The 24121-nt window shown below is 40.5% G+C and overlaps 4 protein-coding genes across 4 annotated transcripts; 1 reads left to right on the forward strand and 3 right to left on the reverse strand.

The window, feature by feature from the left end:
- Positions 1-1452: 1452 nt before the first annotated feature.
- On the reverse strand, positions 1453-3254 carry rxfp3 (relaxin family peptide receptor 3). The gene has a single exon (XM_077622932.1). The coding sequence runs from the start codon at positions 3170-3172 to the stop codon at positions 1907-1909; it is 1266 nt and encodes a 421-aa protein (XP_077479058.1). The 5' UTR covers positions 3173-3254; the 3' UTR covers positions 1453-1906.
- Positions 3255-7550: 4296 nt separating this feature from the next.
- btc (betacellulin, epidermal growth factor family member) lies at positions 7551-14460 on the reverse strand. The gene is made up of 5 exons (XM_077623338.1): positions 14324-14460; positions 13973-14080; positions 10684-10804; positions 8512-8658; positions 7551-7736 (listed from the first exon to the last, which is right to left on the reverse strand). Exons 1-5 carry the CDS (start codon positions 14361-14363, stop codon positions 7601-7603), a joined length of 552 nt encoding a protein of 183 aa, XP_077479464.1. The 5' UTR covers positions 14364-14460; the 3' UTR covers positions 7551-7600.
- A 2713-nt stretch (positions 14461-17173) lies between these two features.
- On the reverse strand, positions 17174-19145 carry gng10 (guanine nucleotide binding protein (G protein), gamma 10). Its single transcript, XM_077622962.1, has 2 exons — positions 18992-19145; positions 17174-17593 (listed from the first exon to the last, which is right to left on the reverse strand). The coding sequence occupies exons 1-2, from the start codon at positions 19070-19072 to the stop codon at positions 17468-17470; spliced, it is 207 nt and encodes a 68-aa protein (XP_077479088.1). The 5' UTR covers positions 19073-19145; the 3' UTR covers positions 17174-17467.
- Positions 19146-21539: 2394 nt separating this feature from the next.
- nxnl2 (nucleoredoxin like 2) lies at positions 21540-23699 on the forward strand. The gene is made up of 2 exons (XM_077622800.1): positions 21540-21976; positions 22533-23699. The coding sequence occupies exons 1-2, from the start codon at positions 21675-21677 to the stop codon at positions 22699-22701; spliced, it is 471 nt and encodes a 156-aa protein (XP_077478926.1). The 5' UTR covers positions 21540-21674; the 3' UTR covers positions 22702-23699.
- Positions 23700-24121: the final 422 nt, after the last annotated feature.

Below are 24121 nucleotides of genomic sequence, written 5' to 3' on the forward strand. Positions count from 1 at the left end.
GTTCGATTTCAGGTTCGAACCTTTCTGTGTGGAGTTTGCTTGGATTTTCTCCGGGTACTCCGGTTTCCTCCCACATCCAATAAACATGTTGGGATGGCCGGTTGAACCATTTAAATTGCCCCTAGGTGTGAGTGTGAATTGTTGTCTGTCTCCTTGTGCCCTGTGATTGGCTGGACATCTAGTCAACAAGACACCCCCCATCCCCCTTTTTATCTGCTTACTTAGCCGTCAGTTTCACTTTCAAATTCAAGCGTGCTCATGCAAGTTAATTGAAAATCAATAAGATCAACAAAGGAGCCAAGCCTTGATTTATTTCATTTAAAAACACAGCATGAACAGTCTACAAACTCAGCGGTAACGATTGAAATGAGACAAAGTTGTCATTGGAATCTAACACAAAGGTATCACAAAAATATGTTAATTTAGTTTTGACTAGTTGTTCATTCACAATTTATGTATTCTTTATCATCTTCACACATCTAAAGTAAAGTATGTAGGAATAGTGAATGATGAGTATCAAGAATGTTAATTTTCTTCCAAAATAGAGCCAAACCTAACTTCAAAGCATTTACTTTCATTTATTTATTTGCAAGTTTTTATGGTGTTTTTAGTCCTACTCCAAAGTCGTTTGTGAACCAATTGTCTTGAAAGTTAGTAATCTTGTAGCATGGGGATCATCGGAACCGGTTTTACTGATTTACTGCCACAAGAGGTCACCTGTGCGAGGCACATGAACTTATTGATGCCTATGTTGCCTGTAGGCTACAAATTGGACAGTAGAGGAAAATCCTCACTTTCCAGTCATGCATAAATTCTTGTTTTAAGACCTTAACCCTTTATAGAGACCTATTTCTACTCATTGGCTGTCATTGACGGTGCTGTACTTCAAATCTATTTGTGAATCACTGCCAAATCTCTTAGTCAATATTGAATTGGACATTTAGTGCCGTCAATGGCACTGAATCATGAGTACTCACAGCGAGTCCTCAAGTTTTAAATTAATTTGATGTCTATTGTTATCATGGCACCAAATTACGACGAGGGCCAAAAAAAAGTCCCAAGCATAATAGCAATTATTAGTTATTATTATTATAATTATAATTATTATTAATAATAATATATCATTATTATCATTATTACTATTGTTATTACTATTATTATTAGGGTTAATTAATTGTTTAACACCAACCGTATGCAGACATGTGCATCTATGTGTATAATAGCAATTATCAATTATTATTATAATATGTATTAATAATAACAATAATACATTATTATTATCATTATTACTATTGTTATTACTATTATTGTTATTAGGGTTAATTAATTATTTAACACCAGACGTATGCAGACATGTGCATCTGTGTATGTATATGTATATATACTATACGTATATGTTTGTATATATGTGCATTCATGTATATTATATATATATATATATATATATATATATATATATATATATATATATATATATATATTTATTTCAGCAAAACACTTATTTATTTATCAACCTATTTATTTATGTCTAAAATGTCTTTTTCTGTGTCTGTATTCCCACCCTCTTGCTACTGTGACAGTGAAATTTCCCGAATACAGGATGAATAAAGTTATGTAATCTAATCTAATGTAATTATTATTATTGTTGTAACAACTTTTCTCATTTCAAGTAGAATGGCGAGATTTGAAAACGTTCATATTTTTTACTCTGACGGACCAGCACTAGGTAGATCGTGGACCTATACCGGTCCACGGACCGGTGGTTGGGGACCACTGATGTAAGCTACTCTTGAAAACCAAATTTTAATATACTGGCGTACATGATCTATAGCGTGATTTATGTAAACGATTTTTTTAAAAGCAAAATATATTTAACAGAAGCCGGGCGCGTGTATGATCTCTCGCTCTACATGACCGCCCCCGGAGGATAGAAGTGCACCCCCTCGGGCTCCCGAGGTGGTCCTCCCGAGGGAACCACCACCGCCACCGCCACCGCCGCCGCCGCCGCATGCTGACCGTTCCCCCGTTCGTCTGCCTCGGGCTTGGTGGTCCCGGTGAGGGGTCTGATGAGAGTGCTGAGTGCGGGCGAGGCGATCCTCCGAAAGAGTTTTTTGAGCGCCTTGCGGAACTCGCGGCGCATCAGGCAGTAGAGAACCGGGTTGAGGCAGCTGTTGGAGTGCGCCAAGCACACGGACACGGGGAACACGTACACCTGCGTGGTGTAGTACTCGTAGGTGAAATGCACCACGTTGAGCTTGATAAGGATCCCCCAGACGGTCAGCGCCTGATTGGGCAGCCAGCATAAAAAGAAGGAAAGCACCACGATGGTGACCGACTTGGTCAGCTTGGCGCGCCGCTTGGCGCTCGACGAGTTGGCGGCGGCGTCGTTGTTGGCTGCCACGAAGCGTAAAAGCAGCAAATAACAAACCGAGATGATGCCGAGGGGCGCCACGAAGCCCAGGAGGACCTTCTGCGAGTGGTAGAGTCCCAGCCATAGTTGCGCGCTGGTGCCCTCGCTGTCGGGGAATTTCACCAAGCACAAGTCCTCCTCACCCGACACGCGCACGGTGGTGGAGAAGACAGCGTGCGGCAAGGCAGCGCACGCCGCCGCCACCCAGATGGAGGCGGCGACCAGGGGGGCCGTGCCGCAGCGCCGAAGCCGGACCCGGAGCCTGCCCAGCGGAAGGCGGCGTCGACGCCGACCGTGGAGCGCCGACGCCAGGGAGCCATAGCGCGCCACGCTCATGGCGGTGAGGAAGAAAACGCTGGCGTACATGTTCATAGCCGTCACGAAGGACACGGCCTTGCACATGGCACGTCCGAAGAGCCACGTGAAATCCAGCGCGTTCTCCACTGCCCAGAAGGGCAGCGTCAGCACGAATTGGAAGTCGGTCAGCGCCAAGCCGGTGACGAACAGGTTGATGGACGACTTATTCCATGCGCGTTTGGTCTTCATCAAGTAGAGCACCAGCAAGTTGCCCGCCAGGCCCAGCACGCACACTAGGGAATAGACGGCCGAGATGACGATGCGCACAGCCGCGGCGCCGTCCAAGCCCGGCTCGGACGCGTAGTCGGCCGTGCGCAGGTGCAGGTGCGGAGCGCACGTGGAGCGGTTGGTGGTGGTGTCATTGGCACTCCACGCCGAGCCCTCCTCTGACAACTCCCCGGACATGGGGGCGCCCAACACGTCGACGGAGGGATCCCCCCAAACAACAACAACAAAAAACAACTTGGGCTAATCCTGTTGTTGTGATTGATCTCCCTCGCAGCTGAAATCAGAAATCAGGCTCCCAGGGAGTTAATATAGACCCCGTCACATCACTTAAATCACGTAATGAAAAGAGAACCAATGGAAACATCTCTACTTGAAAGCGTGCACTGGTGAGAAGAAGGTGATGAGCATTGATTTACGTCTGCGCCTCACTACATTACGGTAGTGGATGAATGTAAACGTAAAACAAATTGTCTTATTTCTCATCTCATTTTCTGAACCGCTTTATCCTCATTAGGGTGGCAGGGGGTGCTGGAGCCTATCCCAGCTGTCTCCGGGCCACAGGCGGGGGACACCCTAAATCGGTGGCCAGCCGATCGCAGGGCACAAGGAGACAAAGGACAACCATACACACTCACACCCATACCTAGGGGCAATTTAGAGTGTCCAAGCAGCCTACCGTGCATGTTTTTTGGAATGTGGGAGGAAACCAGAGTACCCAAAGGAAACCCACGCAGGCCCGGGAGAACATGCAAACTCCACACAGATGACCTGGATTCGAACCCAGGATCCCTGTGCTGTGAGGCTGACATGCAAACCACTCGCACCACCGGCCCGCCCAAAACAAATAGTAAATATACTTTATTCATAGGGGCAGGGGTTAGCGTGTCGGCCTCACAGTGAGGTCCTTGGTTCAAATCCAGGTCGGTCCACATGTGTGGAGTTTGCATGTTCTCCCCGGGCCTGCGTGGTAGGCTGATTGGACACACTAAATTTCCCCTAGGTATGAGTGTGAGAGTGAATGGTTGTCCGTCTACTCGTGCCCTGCGATCGGCTGGCCACCGATTCAGGGTGTCCCCCGCCTCTGGCCTGAAGTCAGCTGGGATAGGCTCGATGGTTGAAAATCAAAATAGGAACTTTGGCGAACACAATTCTTTGGTAACTTGTAAATTGAAAATTCATAGGTTTAACGTCACTCTCCAGACAGAAAAGTGCTGTACTCTCTAGACCAAATGTGTCAAAGTGGTGGCCCGGGGGCCAAATCTGGCCCGCCGCATCATTTCGTGTGGCCCGGGAAAGTAAATCATGAGTGCCGACTTTCTGTTTTAGGATCAAATTAGAATGAAGAGTATAGATGTATATTAAATTTCCTGATTTCCCCCCTTTTAAATCAATAATTGTAAATTTTTAATCCATTTTTTTCTCTGTTTTTAGTTCCAAAATCATTTTGTAAAATCTAAAAATATATTAAAAAAGCTAAAATAAACATTGTTTTAGATCAATAAAAAACTGAATATTCAGGGATTTTAATCCAGTTCTTTTAATCCATTTATAAAAAGTCTATCTAAGTTTATCTAAAATGGTCCGGCCCACATGAAATCGAGTTGACGTTAACGCGGCCCGCAAACCAACCCAAGTCTGACACCCCTGCTCTAGACAGATAAGTGCTGTTGTAAACAAGTTGACAACAACTGAGTGAGAAATTCTTGTGTTATTGCCAGCACCCCGTGTGTTGGATTTCAGCACAAAGGCAATTATTTTCGCATTTCGCCATCACTCTTTGCCTCCCGCTTGTCTCATCCATAAGTGAACCGTTAATTGCCCTTCCTGGCACAGTAGTTAGAAAAATGGTTTTCCATTATAGAAAGAGTTAACACCACAACACTTAACTTGTGTTTTCTACCTGCCTTAGCCATCTTACTTTATGTCATTCTATACAGAGAATAATGAATCTATGACTGGGTGTTATTGCTTTTCTGTGTGGTGCTGTGGCCCGCTGGATGAGTGGTTAATGCGTTGGCCTCACAGTTCTAGGGTCAAAGGTTCAATCCTCACAATGTGGAGTTTGCATGTTCTCTCCTGGGCTTGCATGGGTTTTCTCCAGGTACTCCCATTTCCTCCCACACCCTAAAAAACATGGAGGGTGGTTGAAGACTAATTTGCCCCTAGGTATGAGTTTGAGCATGATTAATTGTCCATCACCTTGTGTCCTGTGATTGGCTGGCCACCGATTTAAGGTGTCCCCTGTTTTGTGCCCATAGTTAGCTGGGATAGGCTCCAGTGGTATGGAAAATGAATGAATGAATGAATGAATGAATGAATGAATGAATGAATGAATGTATACCTTATATTGCCTCAGGGAGTGGTTATATAAACACTACAATTCTCTTTGTTTAATATTTAGTTGACAGCAACTATCAGCTGGAATTGTGCACCTTGAAGAGACTTTTGGGAGGAATTCCTAATTGGGAATTTTACTTCTTGTGAAGTGAGTTCACTTAGCACCACTCTGTGGTGCTTGGGAATGATCACAAGCCTGTACTCAAAGTCAACAGGGGAAAAATCCTCTGTTTAACAGTTGATATATACGAGTAAATTCAGTCGTATTTCAAGGCACCACAAAATTAAGACAAATAAAAAACTGTTCGTAGGAAATGTTTTCCCCCTAATTTCATGTAATCACTGTTTTTTCAGTGTTGCTTTCTTCCATGAGTGCAAGTCTGGGTTCCAAACATATGGCCTGCGGTCTGAAAGCGGCCCACAGTGTTGTTTTGCCTGACTTTGTAGATCATTCATACAGAAAATACATAATTAAAAGCTTTCATTTTTTTCAACATGGGTGCTATAAAAGTAGAATTTTGTGACTTCAATGAATGAGTGCCCGCACTATTGGACTTTGCTCAATTTCTTATCTGCAGTCATATATTTGTTCTTTTGCCTTTTGCAGTCAAAACTGCATTATCAATGGCAGCCAAACAGTTAAGAAGGAACCTTATCCAACACCAACAGGAAGTAACCTGAAAATGGCCAAAAAGCTCCCCGGGCTTGCGTGGGTTTTCTCCAGATACTCTGGTTTCCTCCCACATCCTACAAACATGCAAGAGAGGCTGAGAGTGAATCATTGTCAGTCTCCTTGTGCCATGCGATTGGCAGGGCACCAATTCAGGGTGTCCCCTGCCTTACGCCCGTAGTTAGCTGGGATAGGCTCCAACACCCCCCGCGACCCTTATGAGGATAGGCGGTTCAGAAAATGAATGAATGAATTATAGTTTTTCCACAGAAATTCATTATTTTTCTTCATTCATTCATTTTCTGAACCGCCTGGCGCCCGTAGTTAGCTGGGCTAGGCTTTTTGATGGAAAGAGCCATAATCAATTCATATTTTCTAAATGTTAATCCTTGAGAGCCATGCTCCGAATTTAAAAGTCAACATACATGAAAATGTGTGCCTTTTTTAGTCATTTCACCACTTTTAAAGTACAAAAAGTCTTTGAATTCTTTTGACAACATTGTTACGTCATTGCTAATCAATGAGTATCAATGAGAAAATTCATGCAAAAGAGTGTAATGAAAAAAATGATTATAAGGCGCTGGGGTAGTGTCAATGCCATAATACCGCTTTCTCACCAGCAGTTTCCATAGTTTACCTCACAGGTTAGTGGAGAGCCATATGCACCCATCAAAAGAGCCATAGGTTCCCTACCCCTGCGCTAACCACTCATCCGCTGGCTCGCCCTTTTCCACGGACAGTAGTGCACTGTTAAACAGACTCTATCACTCAGATGGCAGCTGTTGCACACAACAGCTGAACGCTTCCTTGGGCACCGCAGTGTGACGACTTTGTATAAATCTCTTCAGCGCTTTAATTTCAAAGAGTTTCTTTTTATGATTAACACTTGACTGTGTCTGAATGTATAGTAGTACTGGGCCTTGTATCTGTCTTTCTTATCGGAGCTGAAACAGACACACCCCTTTTATAGGCACTCAACATTCCACAACACGGTGGAGACACGCAGGTCCCTTAGATTTAGGTCAATGGTCATAGGATACCACTGGTGGTGGTAATTAACCAATATGTGTTTTGTCTCTGATATATTATATATTTACATGAATCGCAAGCTGCTATTTTGTATATGCAAATAAAAGACAAGTAGGATCATGATGATAAAAATGACTCTTTGCTCTCCAATTATAAACCCCAAAAGGCTTCAAATGGTATGTCAGCTACAATAATCTAAATTTCTAAAGGAAAATCTGAGGACCACATAAATAATTTTATTTATAGTAAGAAAATCCATATTTGAATCCACAGTTGATAACTTCCAACAGGCCTAAACCGCCAGTAGCTCTTCAACAAGTACGATATGTTCCAGTGAACGATAATCTCCGGTTTGTCTCGATCATAAATCCACAAGGTATCTTCTTGCTTCTCTCGCTCAAGGTCCAAGGTCTTCCTTGAGGTTCTTGTTGGATGTCCTCCATCACGTACAAAAAAGTCCCTGTGTGGATGAACTGCCCAATCCAGAGGGATGAACCTCTACTACCGTGCATCCAACAGGACAACATCCCAACGTTTCCCAGATAGTTGGACACGCTTAAAAGCTCTCTTCATACGTCATTGTTATTTAGAGGCTCTACTGATTCTGGCGTGACATGATGTGCATTGGTATCCATCATAGGGAGTTTCTCTGTCCCATTTATTGGCTCCTCCCGACGCTGTGCCTTCTTTCGGCAAACTCTGAACCTGCGAATTTCAAGAATGACACCACATTCTAATGTTTCATATCAAAGACAAAAGCAAAAACACTTTAATGATTATCCGCGTACTAATGTTAGCCAAAGTTGGTTGGCGTGAGAACCCAAACCTTCAACTTAACGCTAAACCATCCCTTGGTGGACTTTCTCTTTACACTGAAACTTTATCTGTAAAATTACTCTATTAGACTTTCTCTTTACACTGAAACTTTATCTGTAAAATTACTCTATAACCTACAAACTTAAATCTTCAGGGTAATTCGTGTCCCTAACACCAAACATTACGTTTCAACCCTTAAGGCTAACCCTAGTTCCTAAACCTCAGCAACTGGATGAAGTAGAACCTGTCCCTAAAGTTAAGGGCAATTGTTCTTCACAAATATAAGCAGAGAAAAATAAAAAATATGGACCTATCTGTACACTGAAAATCCAGATCTTTTTCTAGATGCTCAAAAGGTTTTGACAATGCAGAACAGCCATCTGAAAAGTTATGTGCAAATAGCTATTCAAAGTTACTTTAACTGTTTTGCTCACGCAATGGTGCTACCAAGCTAACTAGCAAAGGGCAATCAAACAAATCTCTCAAGCCTTTGTGGTTTCATGTTTTAAGTGGGTTATAAAGCATCGTAAAACCCACGAATGATGTAGAGGGGCAGTTTCGATTTCCAAAAGGGCTTGCTTATGAACGGTATCAACCGAAACTGCTAATTAGAGATCTGCCCAATAAGAGATAAAAGCAAATGACCTATCTATCGGTGACTCACTGCAAACAGATGAAAAGGAATACAATGAGAAGAATGAGGACCACCAAAACGGCGATGACACAGATGATGATCATCTGCCGTCTTTCTCCTCTCAGCCAGTCCAGGTCCACGTACTCGCATCTGGAACCGATGAAACCGTGCTCACACCTGAGGAGCGCAAACCCCTTTGGTTTATTAGTAGGAACAACATCTCATACAAAACTTCAATTGACACCCAGTGGTAATCATGCGTTGACAATGGGTAGCATTACTAGCGAGATAGCTACAAAAATCCAGAGACTCACGTAACCCCCAGATCAAGCCTCTTGAAATATAGTACATTACATTATCCAATGCATAGACATGTTTTGATTCAGTTATTTGTTAAAATACAATTAAAAGTGTGTATATTGAGTTCCATGGTCCTCACACAACTACCAACAAAACCCTTTAAAATTGACCAGTGTCCCAATTTTGTATGACAGATGAGAGAAACAGAAAAATGAGAGAACAGTATAAGAAAATGATGTCTTAAAATGAATAACAAGCATACAAAATCTATCCGCGTTGAAATGCAGGGATACAAGAGGAAGCTAACGGTAGGCAACAGAAAGAGAGTGGTACACAAAAACACATGAACACATCTCATAAATGCAACAAACAACAACATTAACAACATTAATCAACAAACATTAATGTTTTATGATTTCTTTGGAATTTAATTTTATGCCCATTTTATTAGTCGCTATTGGTTGTTACCTGTTTGGATTTAACTTGCCCTTATGCATTGCTGGTTGACGGACGTTTTGAAAAAGAAAACTATGCAAAGACGTTGGCCTTTGACGACTTTTAATAATGTTTCTATAATACAACAGACAAACGTCGTCAAGGTCGGCGACAGCACGACTTGTGAACATTTTTTCTGGATGTTTTTTTCCACGAGGGCAGAAAGTTCATGAAATTTCTCCAGCATTTCTTTGATTTTTGCTGTTGAAATACTCATTGTTTCCTCGTTGTCGTCCTGTATTTCCGAATGTTCCATTATTTCTAGAGAGTTCGTTTTTATGCCCCTCAACCAACTCACCATTGTCCTCCTCGCTGACCACTCATTTTCAGTCGCACTGACAATTTTCTTGGGAGGCATGACGATAAAAAATTATCCACACTTGGAAAAACTCAACAAAAAAACACCGCCAGAACTCCGTGATGACGAACGGCGGTCAAGAGAGAATCTTGAAACATGAATAGCGGTTGTTGTGAGACACCCAATGAGAGCCCAGTAGAGTGTAGCGAGGTCCGAAAGTGAGAATCAATGCATCCGCGACAATTTTCAAAAGAAAATAACGGATAAGGAAATGCATTTACTTTTTGGGGGCATTTCGTAACTTGGATTTTTTTGGAATCTCGAGGCACTCATTTGCCTATAAAAAGCTTTTGTAACTTGAAAACTTCGTACCTAGAGGCATTCGTAAGTGGAAGTATGACTGTATATACACTATATAAAATGGTACACGGTCGATTGGTCGCCGGTCTTTTGGACGCCGATCTTTTGGTCGCCGGTCTTTTGGTCGCCCGGAAGGTAAGTGATAATTACCATTTAAATCGTTGCTCAAATTCCCTAAATACAAACTGCGAATTACTATTTAGTCATACTTAATGCCCTAGTAATTATTAGGCTAAAGAAAAGCTCCAAATTTCCTGGACTTTTATTGTTTTTTGTTGGAGAACTTGTCAAGACCCTGACTGACGTAGCTTCTTAAAGGGACAACGCATGTACATACAAACTCTTATACACTCACACGTCGGCTCAGTAAAACTGCTCATGGCCATTGTTGGCTTTTATTGATGCATAGACCGTGTTGTTTTACCTTGTTTTGTCGCCGGTCTTTTGGTCGTCGGTCTTTTGGTCGCCGGTCTTTTGGTCGTCGGTCTTTTGGTCGCCGGTCTTTTGGTCGCCCGTTGTCGCGGTCGGGGCGACCAAAAGACCGCGACCAAAAGACCGCGACCAAAAGACCGGCGACCAAAACACCGGCGACCAAAAGACGGCAACCAAAAGACGGCAACCAAAAGACCGGCGACCGATCGACCACACACGATATAAAATATATAGACCGAGTGAGAGAGATTGGCTATATGTCTATACTGTCACAGAGTGAGTTAAAAAGAGGCCCTGGAATGTTTTCTATCACTCACCTGCACGACGGCATTTTTTGATCTTGAACGAAGCGACACTGCCCATGGACGCAGTAGTGGTGGAGCTCTTGTGGACATTTGGTAAAGTGTCCATTCCACTGTCCAGTGTCCAGGGTAGGTGCTGAAAATGAGCAAATATTATTTGTTAAGTCAAGCCAATACTTCTCAAATAGTGGGCTGGGCTCCCCTAATGGGGCGCGGAGCACTACCTGGGAGCTTGTGACATAATAAACGTAGTTTTTGCTGGACTAGACCAGAAAGTGTCATTACACATTGACTCGGTGGATAGCAGTGGCAGAGTTCCCTCAGCGAGTACTTAGAATTTTAGTGAAAAAATACTGTTTTTCATTTGGTGGGACAAAACAGAAAATAATTGAGACGCACTGGACTTGTGCATTTCTATTTTTTCAAGCTCTGTTGTGGAAAGGCCTGAATAAACAATTTTGTTTGATATTTTTCATTGATTGAGTCAGGGAATGCACAGAAAGTAGGGAGAATTAAACAAATAAAAAGAGATGTGAGAATAGAAATTTTTCCATTCCTTGGTTTTAATCAATTCATTGGCAAAAGAATCAGCGAAAAGAAGTGAGATTTAAAAAGAGGTCTTGACAGCCCCTAGAGTCTTGGAGGTCCTTATTGAAGTTGATTGGTCGTCTAATCGTCAATCACAGGGGTGTCCAAAATGCAGCAACATTTATATAAATCAAATCTATTTCAACTGTTACACATCAATAAACTTAGAAAATATGCTAAGTGATAAATAGAACGAGCTTGGTTCTGATTTTCTGGTACTTTTTTTTGCTGTTGCTGGACATTTTCCCTTGGTTCTGCAAAGTTTGTTTCACGAGTGTAAGAATGTTTTGGACTCTCTACACTAGGACGTAAAGTGTCATCTATTTCGGGAATGAGCCATTTCAAATTAGTTAGAGAGTGTGAGTACGTTTGCCACCCCGCCTCTACCAAATGGTCGGTCATCTGGACACTTTTACTTGAAAGCTCAACTTCTGTTATAAATAGATTGCAATCTGATCCGGAGGTGGGGGTGAATTAGTCCACTGAAAAGTATGCAGTTGTTAAAGAATGAGTAAGCACACACACATGCCGTTTGTTTATTTAAACATGTCCACAGGTCGGAGCGTGGACATACGCCATTTCTTCTTGTTGGGTTACTATCTTTATGACACTTTTCCATGAGATTACCTTTGGAAGGTGGCTCGTAAACCAACGCGCTGGCATCAATGAGACATGTTTGAAAACTTAACTCATTCAGAGCCATTGGCGGTGATCGACGGGTAGTCTATTTGAACTGCTAGATCTGACAGGTTACATGGCTTGGACATTCGTGGATGTCAATGAAAAAGATAACCTTATTGTCCAAGTTGCTAGTTTTAAGCATGAATTTGTTTCACATTTTAATTTGGTCTTTGTTAGTAATCATTTGGGTTAATTGACATTTTAAATTACAATGGGCTATGAATCCACCTTTCCTAATTTTGTGTTGTTTTGGTTATGCTATATGGCGTGAGAATCATGCCACAATTCCATTAGATTAGATTAGATTAGAACTTTATTTCATCCCGTATTCGGGAATTTTCTTGGTTGCAGTAGCAAGAGAGACACAAGACACACAAGACATTGTAGACCTAGGTAAAAAAACTGGAGCTACACACAGGAAGTCCACAAGGTGGGGATCTTCTGCAGACTGAGACTGAGGTTACCGTTAAGAATAATGTAAAATTCCATGTACATAAAACATGTTCGAAGGGTATGCTTATGATAAACACTTCACTTCATTCATTTCATATTACAAATCTTTCTCTAGTCTCAACCAATCAGAAGTCAGGATGCAGGGAAAGTTCTAATTATTCTACATATACACATACAAATTCTACACATTCTATCCGTTTTTGCTACCGAAACCAAGATGGCGCCGTTCAAGTGGCAGCCGGTGGCAGTAGCTCCGTCCACTCTTGCTCGTTTTGTGTTTTTGCTGCTTTTCTGTCTTAATGATTTGGTGATTCTTAATAATCCCATTGACTTTGATTTGCTTTGAACTTTGTGCTTTTTGCTTTTGCTTTGTTGTTCTGCGGCCTTTGCGACTGTACTGTCTAACTTATAATCATGCCTTTTCTTGCTACTGTCACAATGAAATTTCCCGAATACGGGATGAATAAAGTTATCCAATCCAATCCAATAAAGATGGCCTAGGCCAAGGGTCAGCAGACTCAAAATGTTGAAAGAGTCATACTGGACCAAAAAGAACAAACAAAAACACACAAAAAATTAATAATATGAGTGCTGCAGGCATTGCTGCAGGGGTTGAAGGGGTGGGGGTCAATCTGTCAGTGCTAAGACCATACGCAGCAGGCTACATTCAATTGGTCTACATGGCTGTGGTACAAAAAGCATTTTCTAAAAACCATGCACAAGGTCAAAAGGGTTTCTGAAGGCAAGCAGACTAGGGATATAGATCATTGGAACCATGTTCTGGGATCTGATGAAACCAAGATAAACCTATTTGATTCAGATGTTGTCAAGCATGTGTGAAGAACACAAAGTGAAGTGAGTCTTGCCTACAGTCTAGCATGGTGGTGGGAGCATCATATTCTGGGGGTGTATGAGTACTGCTGGCATAGGAGAACTACGGTTCATTGATGGAACAATGAATGCCAACATATACTATGGCATACTGAAGCAGAGCATGATCCCCTCGTGCCGTAAACTGAGCTGTGAAGCAATATTCCAACATGATAACGACCCCAAACGCACCTCCAAGACAACCATTGCTTTTCTAAAGGGTAAAGATGATGGATTGGTCAAGCATGTCCCCAGACGTAAACCCTATCGAGCATCTGTGGGGAACCCTCAAATGAAAGGTAGGGGAGCGCAAGGTCTCCAACATCCTGTGATGTCATCATGGGGATCCAGCGGCATCCTGTGAAGCTCAGGTGAACTCCATGTTTAAGAGGGTTAAGGCGGTGCAGGAAAATAATGGTGGCCAGACAAAATACTGACATTTTGGGCCCAATTCTAAGATTTACATTTCATTTACTCACTTGTGTTGTCATTTCACACATTCAATGCTGTGTTTTGAGTTCTTTTGAAGACAATAAATGTCTGTTCTTATCCAAGATCGACAGTGACTACTTTAGATAGTATCAAAGTGTAATTTCCTCAGTGTATAATTTCAAAAATTGCAGAAACAAGAGGGGTGTACTCCCTTTTGTGAGATACATACTCATATACAAACCATATCCTATTCATTAATTCACCTCCCCAGCTAATCTACCTGAGCAATTGTCTCCGTTGCCACGGTAACTGCATAGGGACTCAGTCTTATTGACGGTCTCACCGGTGGTGTTCCAACTGGCCATGGATCCTTGGCCCAACGCCAATACTGCAGGTAGAACACATACGCACAGTCTCATTTCACCATTTATGACATTGCACCTGTTGTATTCTGTTATTCAGTTGAGTCATGAATAACAATCAGTCCCCTAACAGTAATCCATCTGGAATAGTTTGGACATTAATCTAAGAATGTGTACTCGCGTGTGTTTGTATGTGTATTGACTATCCAAGCGCATACATTACCAAATAATGGAATTCATTGCTGGAATGTAAGTACATTAGCATGTACCTGTTAGTAATCCAAGATAGCGTCCATACACATTGGCCATGGCGTCCTTCCTTGAGCCACAGTTGTCACGGGTTGCGTAAAACCTCGACCCACGCCCTACAAATTCCGAGGAAGGACAAAATGCTGCCCCTGTGGCTTGCGATGGTCCTCATTGAGGTGAAACGTGGCCTTGGAAGACAAGCAGGCCGGTGTCAATTTGCTTGAGTGTGTGTTGCACTCACTGTGTGTGATTCGAGCCAGAAAAAGGGGCGGCAACTGAAACCGGACACTCCCACTCTGTTTCACTGACCACACCTTAAAAAGAGAATGCATTCATGGAAAGGCAAGCTTGATTTTTGAGAATAGAGTGGCAGGTGCACTTATTTTCTGGTGGAAATTTAACAGCCACCCAAATATGGAGGACCAAAATAAATAAATATACCTTTAAATAAATACGTCAGTGTAATTAAATGTGTCATTAATTAATAAAAACTTGAAATAAATACGTCATTAAAACAATTTCATTACTAATGATTCCATGATTTATTTAATTATTTCATGATTTAATCAATTAATGAAATGATGAAGTGCCACCAGATGGTGAAGTGGTTCTTCCGCCTGACTTTGAAGTGGGCAGTCTGAGTTCAACTCCCACTTGGTGGCGGTATGATTGTGAACGTGGGTGTTTGTCTGTTTCATTGTACCCTGCGATTTGCTGCCAAACCAATTAAGGGTGTCCCCTGTCTCCAGCCACGGTTGTCTGGCATAGGCTCATGCACCCCCCGCGACCCTTGAAAGGATAAGCAGTATGGAAGATGAAAGAAAGAATGAATGAATGAATGAATTCCTGAATTCATGTTCAGGCAAGTACTGTGTCCATGAAATCTCGCTCATCTCATTTTGAACATACAGTAAATCGTTAACTTCTAGTTATTTTTTCCATGTTTTAAATTAAAAAAATGAAGCCCCAAACAATGTTCCCTCTAATTTTATGTTTGTCTGGGCAGAAAGACAACCTCCCTGAGCACACTGAGTACTGGTGTGAGCAACATCATCATTGCTCGCTATGGGCACACACCAGTATCACACCTGCCATAAGCAGGTGCATGTCTACTACACATAAATGATTTAGTAATAATAAAATGTAATGATTAAACTCTATGAATGGGCAGTGGATGAGTGGTTCGCACGTCGGCCTCACAGCTAAAAATAAATAAATAAAAATAAAAAATAAAAAAAATATTGGGATTTTATTTTGTGCGCTCCATATGATTTGCTGTGCGGAGAGAAGACGAGAGTAGTGCGCAATTGCGCACGTGCGCATCTTAGAGGGAACATTGGGCCCAAAATAAATAAAAAACTACATCATTAAATAAATACTAAAAAGTCTTGAATGTGTTATTAATTAATTAAAAAATGAATAAAAACTTGCAATTAAAACAATTATATTAATTATTTGACAATTTAACCAATTCTTGCATTATTTAGTTAATTATTTCATGATTTCATTTATTAATAAATACATTCATGAAGTACTGCAAGATGTGTCCATGAAATAATGTATTAATTTGTGAAATATTTATAATTAAACGAATGTCTTGCAGTCTATAGTCAATAGCAACCAATGAGTTGGACCATTGATTTTTTTTTCTTAAAACGGCCTTCAGAGACAAAAAACAGTAATTTTTTTAGAGTTTAATGTTTTGAGATTCTTTGGAGCTCTTTACAGGAAGAACATATTTCCTCTCGCGCTGTTTTATTTAGCCTGAGCGCCAGGAAGCGGCGATACCGTGATATTTTGACTGCGCTTCAAAAGCCTGCATCCAGGCAACGGTGTGAAAACAAACAAACTTGTCAGAGTTTCATTGATACCTGAGCAGGGCTCATAAAACTTTTTAATGAAGGCACCATGCACTTGTACTGCAACTTTTTGCTTTTTACGATTTGTTATGGCAGTTTGAGGTAGTTAAGCTGCACTTTCCTGAATCCTCGTGTCAATTTTAATGTTGCTATTGAACGAAAAGCTGGAATCTCCCTGGTTTCCTGCTACCATTTGGTGCTTGTTGCTTAGCAGAATCGACACAGATCTTTCATAACTGTCCTATCCAACTGTGAGGGGTAAAAGGCATTCGCTGCTGATCAATAAAAGCCATTATCCTCCAAATCGGCCTTATTTTGATTCAAAACATAATTTTCAAATGTATTGTGTGTAGCCTAGAAGGCAAACATGTCCAAAGTTTTTGTCTCAGAATGGGGCTTTTAGAAAAACAAAGGAATTTTAAATTCTTCCACTTTCATTTTTAAAAGACAGAATCCAAGTAAATGATTAACTCATTGTTCCATCGCTGCCAAACCTCCCAGTCAACATGGATTGGAAGTGTGTGGCTATCTATGGCAGTGAATATGTCTAAAAAGGACGTGATCCAGCCCGATTGCCAATCACTTGATTGGTTGGGGACATCCCTACTTTTAAGTTTCTGTTAGATTCAGGGAGTTGTTCTGTGTGTGCTTTTTTAATTTTTTTTGATTTATGCAAATAATGGTGTCCAAGTGGAATAAGTGGTTAGTACGTACGCATCACCGTTTCGAGATCCAGGGTTCAATCCCATGTTTGGACATTCTTGTGTGGGGTTTGAGTGTCCTTCCCAGGCCTACGTGGGTTTTCTTCAGGTTCTCTGGTTTCCTGCCCCAACCCAGGGTGTCCCCCGCCTGCTGCCCATAGTTTGCTTGGATTTGCTCCAGCACCCCCGCGACCCTTGTGAGGACAGGCATAAGGAAAATGAATGAAGGAATGAATGAATGCAAACCATGCCACAATTAAGAATGCAGTTATCCAACTGTTATCCGTAATATTTATTCCTTGATGGGCAGAATCCAGAAGACCCCCAATGAAATATTCATGGACGTCAAATGAAGTGACTTTTCTGCCTAAAAAATGTTAAGGCTTACAGGACAGTTACAGTTAATCTAATTAATTCAGCCTAGCAACTAGCAAATTATGCACAACATTGTTTTCAATCCTTACTGTAAAATATCAACGCATGCAAAGGGAAAGATTCAGAGGAGACATGTTATTCAGTAAATTCTGATGTATTTTCAATTTAAAAAAAACAGGTCGGGTACAGAACACAACAGTGCACGCCGTTCCCATGCTACAGCCACACGTCAGACAATTGTGCAGGATCGTGGTTCCCGGAAGGGGTTACTTCCTGTAGGGACGCCCACCAGTAGAGCGTCCCTACCTGCATTCTGCAGACAGAACTGTTGAAGCTCAGCAGCTGCCTCCGACACCTGTTATGTATATATAATATCACATATAATTAGAGCGGCTAAAATTTAAATGTGAAATCTAGCCATTTGACTATGACAAAAAGCAGTTTAGGTGCTTTTATTTAATTGGAGAATACACAATAGTACAGTGTCCTTTGGTGCAGCGGTCCCCAAACTTTTTCTCACTGCGGTCCGGTAAAGCTCTTCCTATTTTCTCGCGGCCAGGCGTATGCGGAGGGCGAGAACTTAAGACAGAAGTGCCGAGGTGGAGCGGGCTTTATGTCCATGACGGCGAAAAAATAAATCCCAAGCACAAGAGCAATTATGTCATTTTCTGAACCGCTTTATCCTCACTAGGGTTGCGGGTAGTGCTGGAGCCTATCCCAGCTAACTTCGGGGCACAGGCGGGGACACCCTGAATTGGTGGCCAGCCAATGGCAGGGCACAAGGAGACAAACAAGGGCAATTTAGAGTGTCCAATCAGCGTACCATGCATGTTTTTGGAATGTGGGAGGAAACCGGAGTACCCGGAGAAAACCCACGCAGGCCTGGGAGAACAAGCAAACTCCACACAGATCGACATGACCTGGATTTGAACCCAAGACCTCAGAGCTGTAAAGCTAACACGCTAAGCACCACCATTGGAAATATTATACTATATATATTTTTATATTACCATATCTTTAAATGTTGTTATATGGTACTCGGACGTTTGGTCGCCGGACGTTTGGTTGCCAGATGTTTGGTCGTCCGGACGTTTGGTCGCCGGACGTTTGACAACATGACAGAGAGTTTACTGTTGAAACCAGCTCTCAAAATGATATTCATGAGAGAGAGGGTTTAATATCTAAATATATACTGTTGAAACCAGCTCTCAAAATTATATTCATGAGAGAGGGTTTAATATCTAAATATCTACTGTTGAAACCAGCTCTCAAAATTATATTCACCCGGGCGACCAAACGTCCGGCGACCAAACGTCCGGGCGACCAAACGTCCGGGCGACCAAACGTCCGGCGACCAAACGTCCGGTCACGTTGTTATATAAACCAAAATACTGAAAATCTATAGTTTTCTAAAATGATTTCAACATGTTGCAGGGTTTGCTAATAGAGAGGCACCGTTAAATTGACTAGCTCCATCTAGTGTCAAAACTAAGACATGTGACAGAATGTAGGCTTTAGTTTAGCTTCTTGTGCAGGCAATGTTAAAAATATTTTGCTAATTGGCCACGGGCCAATTTAAAACTGGGCAGGGGGCTGCAGTTGGCCCATGGACTGTCGTTTTGATACCCCTGATTTACAATGTGTCAAGTTATCAAAGAAAAAAAAGGATATTTTTGCCTTGTTCAGTAATCAGTTTTCCTTTACTTTTTCTTACTTAGCGTGTATTTTCAAGATGTTGGTTCTCTTCCCTTACCTTGATCCTCTCCACACTGGCCTCAAGCCTCAGCTGCTCCACCAGACGCCGCATGCTGGATAAACTAGAGTTGGAAGTCATGTTGTTAAAATGCTTGGTAAGAGTGAGCCGTTTCTGTTGAAAATGACCCGTCAGTCTTCCTGCTCGGCACCAGTCTTCTCAAACGGGACGCAAATGACGACTAAGGAAGGAAGGAAGTGGGGGCAGGCTTGGCCCTTTCCATCTCCATTGGCTACCAGGGAACACAAGCGATTTAGTTCTGAAAGCTGTATAGTTATTTGTGAAAGAATGCTGACACTTTACCTGTTTTTACCATTTTGAGATTTATGAAATGATAGTTTTTTTAACAAGGAAAATATTCCCATGTAAAGTATAAATCCTGAAAAGATACTTGATGTGCCAGGTATTTAAGAAGTAAAATACTGTAGTTCACTTCTAAACTGCAATAAGTGAAAGACTTAAAAGTGAGTTCTTCTAGTCTATGTCAATTTGTGGAAGCTAGGATATGTTTCTAATTTTAAAACGGATTATAATAAAAAGAAAGATGAGAGATAACAGAAAATATGCTATGGCACAACTCCCCTGGGCAGTATTATTATGCTCCATACCAAACAGGCATTGAAAAAGCATTAAAACATTCTAAGATTAATTACAATGATAATTTTCCTGAGTTGATGAACGTTAGAGCTGATCTGTTGTTTTCGTGATTACCTTTGAAGGTCTGACATTTCATTTAATTAATTTTCCGTTTTTAATTTTCACTTTTCTTATTTGTAGTAAATTCATTATTCAGATCTTTAGACAGTGCTGAGGGTTCATGGAAAGTACATCCTTTAGTCTAAATTCAAAATTACTGCCATAAGAAAAAGTTTAGTCAACCCTGAGAATTTTCAAGATTTTCTTTTATAAATCATTGGTTGTTTGCCTCATAGTTCTGGGCTCCTGGGTTCAAATCCAGGTCGGTCCACCTGTGTGGGCTTTGCATGTTCTTCCCGGGCTTATGTGGGTTTTGTCCAGGTACTCTTGTTTCTTCCCACATTCCAAAAACATGCATGGTAGGCCAGTTGGACACTCCAATTTGCCCCTAGGTATGTGTGGGATCGTGAATGGTTGTCCATCTGTCTTCTCGTGCCCTGCGATTGGCTGGCCACCAATTCAAGGTGTCCCCCGCCTTGTGCACTAATCAGCTGGGATAGGCTCCAGCATCTCCCGCGACGCTAGTGAGGATAAAGCGGTTCAGAAAATGAATGAATGAATATATCATACAGCAGACAAACACAGTAATATTTGAGAAGTTAAATGAAGTTGATAGTATTTTGAATTGAATTGAATGCTTTTATTGTCATTATACTACAAGTATAATGAGATTTAAAGCTTCACCACGAACTGCACAAATAACAACAACAAATAAGTAGTCAACATAAGTAGTCACAACATAGATAGGTAGGGAAATGCACAAATAACAACAATTGAATTGAATTGAAGGCTTTTTATTGTCATAAGTATATAATGAGATTTAAAGCTTCACCATGAAGTGCACAAATACAACAACAAAGAAACAGACAAATAAATAATCAATCAATAAATAATAAAAAAATAAGTAGTCCAAGTGAGATCAGCAGGCTGGCCTTGTTCCGTCGGAAGTCCAGAATGACTTATCTGTACAAACAGATAAATATTTAAAATACAAAATAATTACAATAAATAAATATTATAATTATAATATTTATAATTATAATATTTATTTATTTTAATTATTTTGTATTTAAAATACAACATAATTAAAATAAATAAATATTATAATTGTAATTATAATATTTATTTAAATTATTTTGTATTTTAAATATTTATCTGTTTATATGCATAAGTATATAATGAGATTTACAAACAGATAAATATTTAAAATACAAAATAATTAAAATAAATAAATATTATAATTATAATTATAATATTTATTTATTTTAATTATTTTGTATTTTAAATATTTATCTGTTTGTTCAAATACAAAATAATTAAAATAAATAAATATTCTAATTATGTTATTTACTTATTTTAATTATTTTGTATTTTAAATATTTATCTGTTTGTTCAGATAAGTCATTCTGGACTTCCATTATAATTATAATTGTAATTATAATTATAACAACAACTACTACTACTAGTACTACTACTACTACTACTACTAGTACTACTACTACTACTAATAATAATAATAATAATAATAATAATAATAATAATAATAATAATAATAAGAAGAAGAAGAAGAAGAAGAAGAAGAAGAAGAAATAATAATAATAAATAAATAACAATAATAAATAAATCAATGATTGATAAATATAAGTTAAAAAGTAATAAATAAATAAGTAGTAGTCAACGTAGATAAGTAGTGAACATTGAAAAAGTGGTGACGTTCGCGTTGGGAGTATTCGAATGTTGTAAATCACTCGTCGTAATAGTAGTCTTCTGTGCCAAGATGGCCGTCGGTTAGTTATGCGTTCACCTGCAGACATCTCGCCTTGTGCAAAACACGTGGCTCCACTGGCGTCCGCCCATCGACGAACTCCCATTGGTGTAAAGGCGATTAAGGAAGGTTTAGCTGAATGAAGAGATAAACATGACGGCGAAACTGTTTTTTTCACAACGAACCACGTTGACAAGTGGCTAAAAAGGAAAAGCAAAAGCCATGGTGGAAGTATTCGCTGGCCGCATTCTGCTCAACAAAGACGGCAACTTCGTGGATCCCGAGGAGGCTCTGAAGAACAAGGTGGTGGGCATCTACTTCTCAGCGGGATGGTGCCCCCCGTGCCGCGACTTCACGCCGGTGTTGGGCGACTTCTACGCTGAGTTGGTCGAGGAGGGGGAGCCCCCTGCGCAGTTCGAGGTGGTCTTTGTGTCGTCGGACAAGTCCACCGAAGACATGGTGGAATACTTCCATGACATGCATGGAGACTGGCTGGCTCTGCCATGGACGGACGACTACAGGATGTCAGTACCCAAACAGGCGCAAGACAAACACAAATTGTGCCAAATTGTGCTTTTATTCTGCTTAAATGTTTCCTAAAAAAACGCTCACGGGGTCACCTTCTCTCGCCTAATCTTACACTGAACCCAAGATAGCCTCGTAATCCTTCTTATGCTACTTTCCTTTACTCATAATGTACCTTCGAAACAAATAGTGATCGTTTTCTCAAAATTATGAATCGCCCCTAAAAAAGACACAACTTGACAATACAAACAACTATTCATGCTCACACTCATACCTGGTACATGAATAGTTGTTTTTATCCTTGTGCCCTGCGATGGGCTGGGCACCAATTCGGGGTGTCCCCCTTGTGGTGCCCATAGTAAAGCTGGGATAGGCTCCAGCACCCCTCTTGACCCTCGATTCAGAAAATGAACAAAACAATGTTTTGCAATTATTCACTTTTGGCACGTTTGACAGCATCACTGAATGCTTAGCTTTGCTTTTCCAGTTTAAATGCAATCTCAAAAGATGCTGAGGTAATAATATGGCTTTCTCTCTTCTTCTTTTTTTGCTCAGCGAGTTGAAGAAGCGCTACAACATCACGGCCGTGCCCCGGCTTGTGATCGTGAAGGAGAACGGTCAAGTGATCACAGACAAAGGTCGCAAGCAGATCAGAGACCGGGGCCTGGCCTGCTTCCAGTCCTGGTTGGACGCAGCTGAGATCTTCCAGAACTTTAAAGGCTAGATTGCTGTATCTCACCCATTAAGCTAAGGTACATGTTTCAAATGTGAAAAATGTTACCACTAAAGGCAAAAATGTTGACACAGGTTAATAACTGTATGTTCTCCAATTATTGTTGCTGGATGTCAGATGAAATTATTTTTTTTCAAACCAGTTAAGTTGGCATATCTGTGCCTGAGCTTGAAAATAGGAGAGAAAGAATTAAGCTTTTATGCACTTAAATTAGGTGTATTTAAAATCTGCATATTGCAATCATAAAATGAACTGAGCTTCAAAATGTTGATTAATTTTTTTTTCATTTGTTTTCATGAAAAATACAAAGGCTGCCTATTATGTAATATGCAGGGAATTAATGTGTATATGTTATTCCCCAAAGGGCAGAACAGAATGTTACTAGATTTTTTTATATACAAACTGCACATAATTCAGTTCCATCTGGTATTTATTGTTGGATAATTTTCTCTTTTCCTCTTCCCGGCCTTCTTTCGCCAGAAATTTAGCTTTTTGAAATAGTATAATACTATCAATAGTATAATATAGCATAATAGTATAAATAATCCTATTACAGTAATATGAAAAAGTTTGGGCACACCTGACAGTCTCTATTATTTTCATTTGTCCATCATTTGGCCATTTCATTCAGCAAATTTATTTGATATATAAAAACCACAAGTAGGCAGTAATATTTCAAAAATGAATTAAAGTTTATTAGACTAATGGGAGATGTGAAATATGCATCAAACCAAAATTTCGCAGGTACGGATCTAGAAATTACAATACTTCATATTAATACATGAAAACACCTCTGAAAATTTGATCCTTTAAGCCTGTATTGGAATAAAAAGGCCAAAAAATATGTTATATAGTATAAGCCTATGCAATAGAGAGGAACCTCAGGCACATCTTTTGCATGCCTTTTTTTGTAATTAAATGTCCAGCATTTAGTCTGTTTTTTTTTAAACTATCTTTCAACATGTTAATAAAATGATATTGCAAATTCAGTGTTTGTTGGTGTCTTTAAGGCATTTGTGATGAGATCTAATATTGAAAATATGGATTCCCTGCAGCATCTTTAACACACGCGAGCGATGAGTCCATCGTACTTGCTCGCTGTAGAGTTAGCTGCATCTGATGTGTTTGTTTTGTGCATGCTGACTTTGCTGTTGTCTCTCTGAGCAACAAACAAGTGTGTGTGACAAGTCGGAACAGGGCATATTCTCCATGGATTAATTTTAAATTCAATATTGCCTCAAGAGGGCATGTTTACAATGGCTTCCTGCATCTAATGGTGTGCTGATATTAATGCCATGAAGCACAAGCATATTGTTCAAAATCTATAATAAAACCTGTAATGTTAAAATTCTTAAAGCAAGTGTAAAACTAATTATGTATACATGATATCATTGGGCAATATGCTATGACG

This window comes from Stigmatopora argus, chromosome 16 (genome assembly GCF_051989625.1).
Source record: "Stigmatopora argus isolate UIUO_Sarg chromosome 16, RoL_Sarg_1.0, whole genome shotgun sequence".
Taxonomy (NCBI): Eukaryota; Metazoa; Chordata; class Actinopteri; order Syngnathiformes; family Syngnathidae; genus Stigmatopora; species Stigmatopora argus.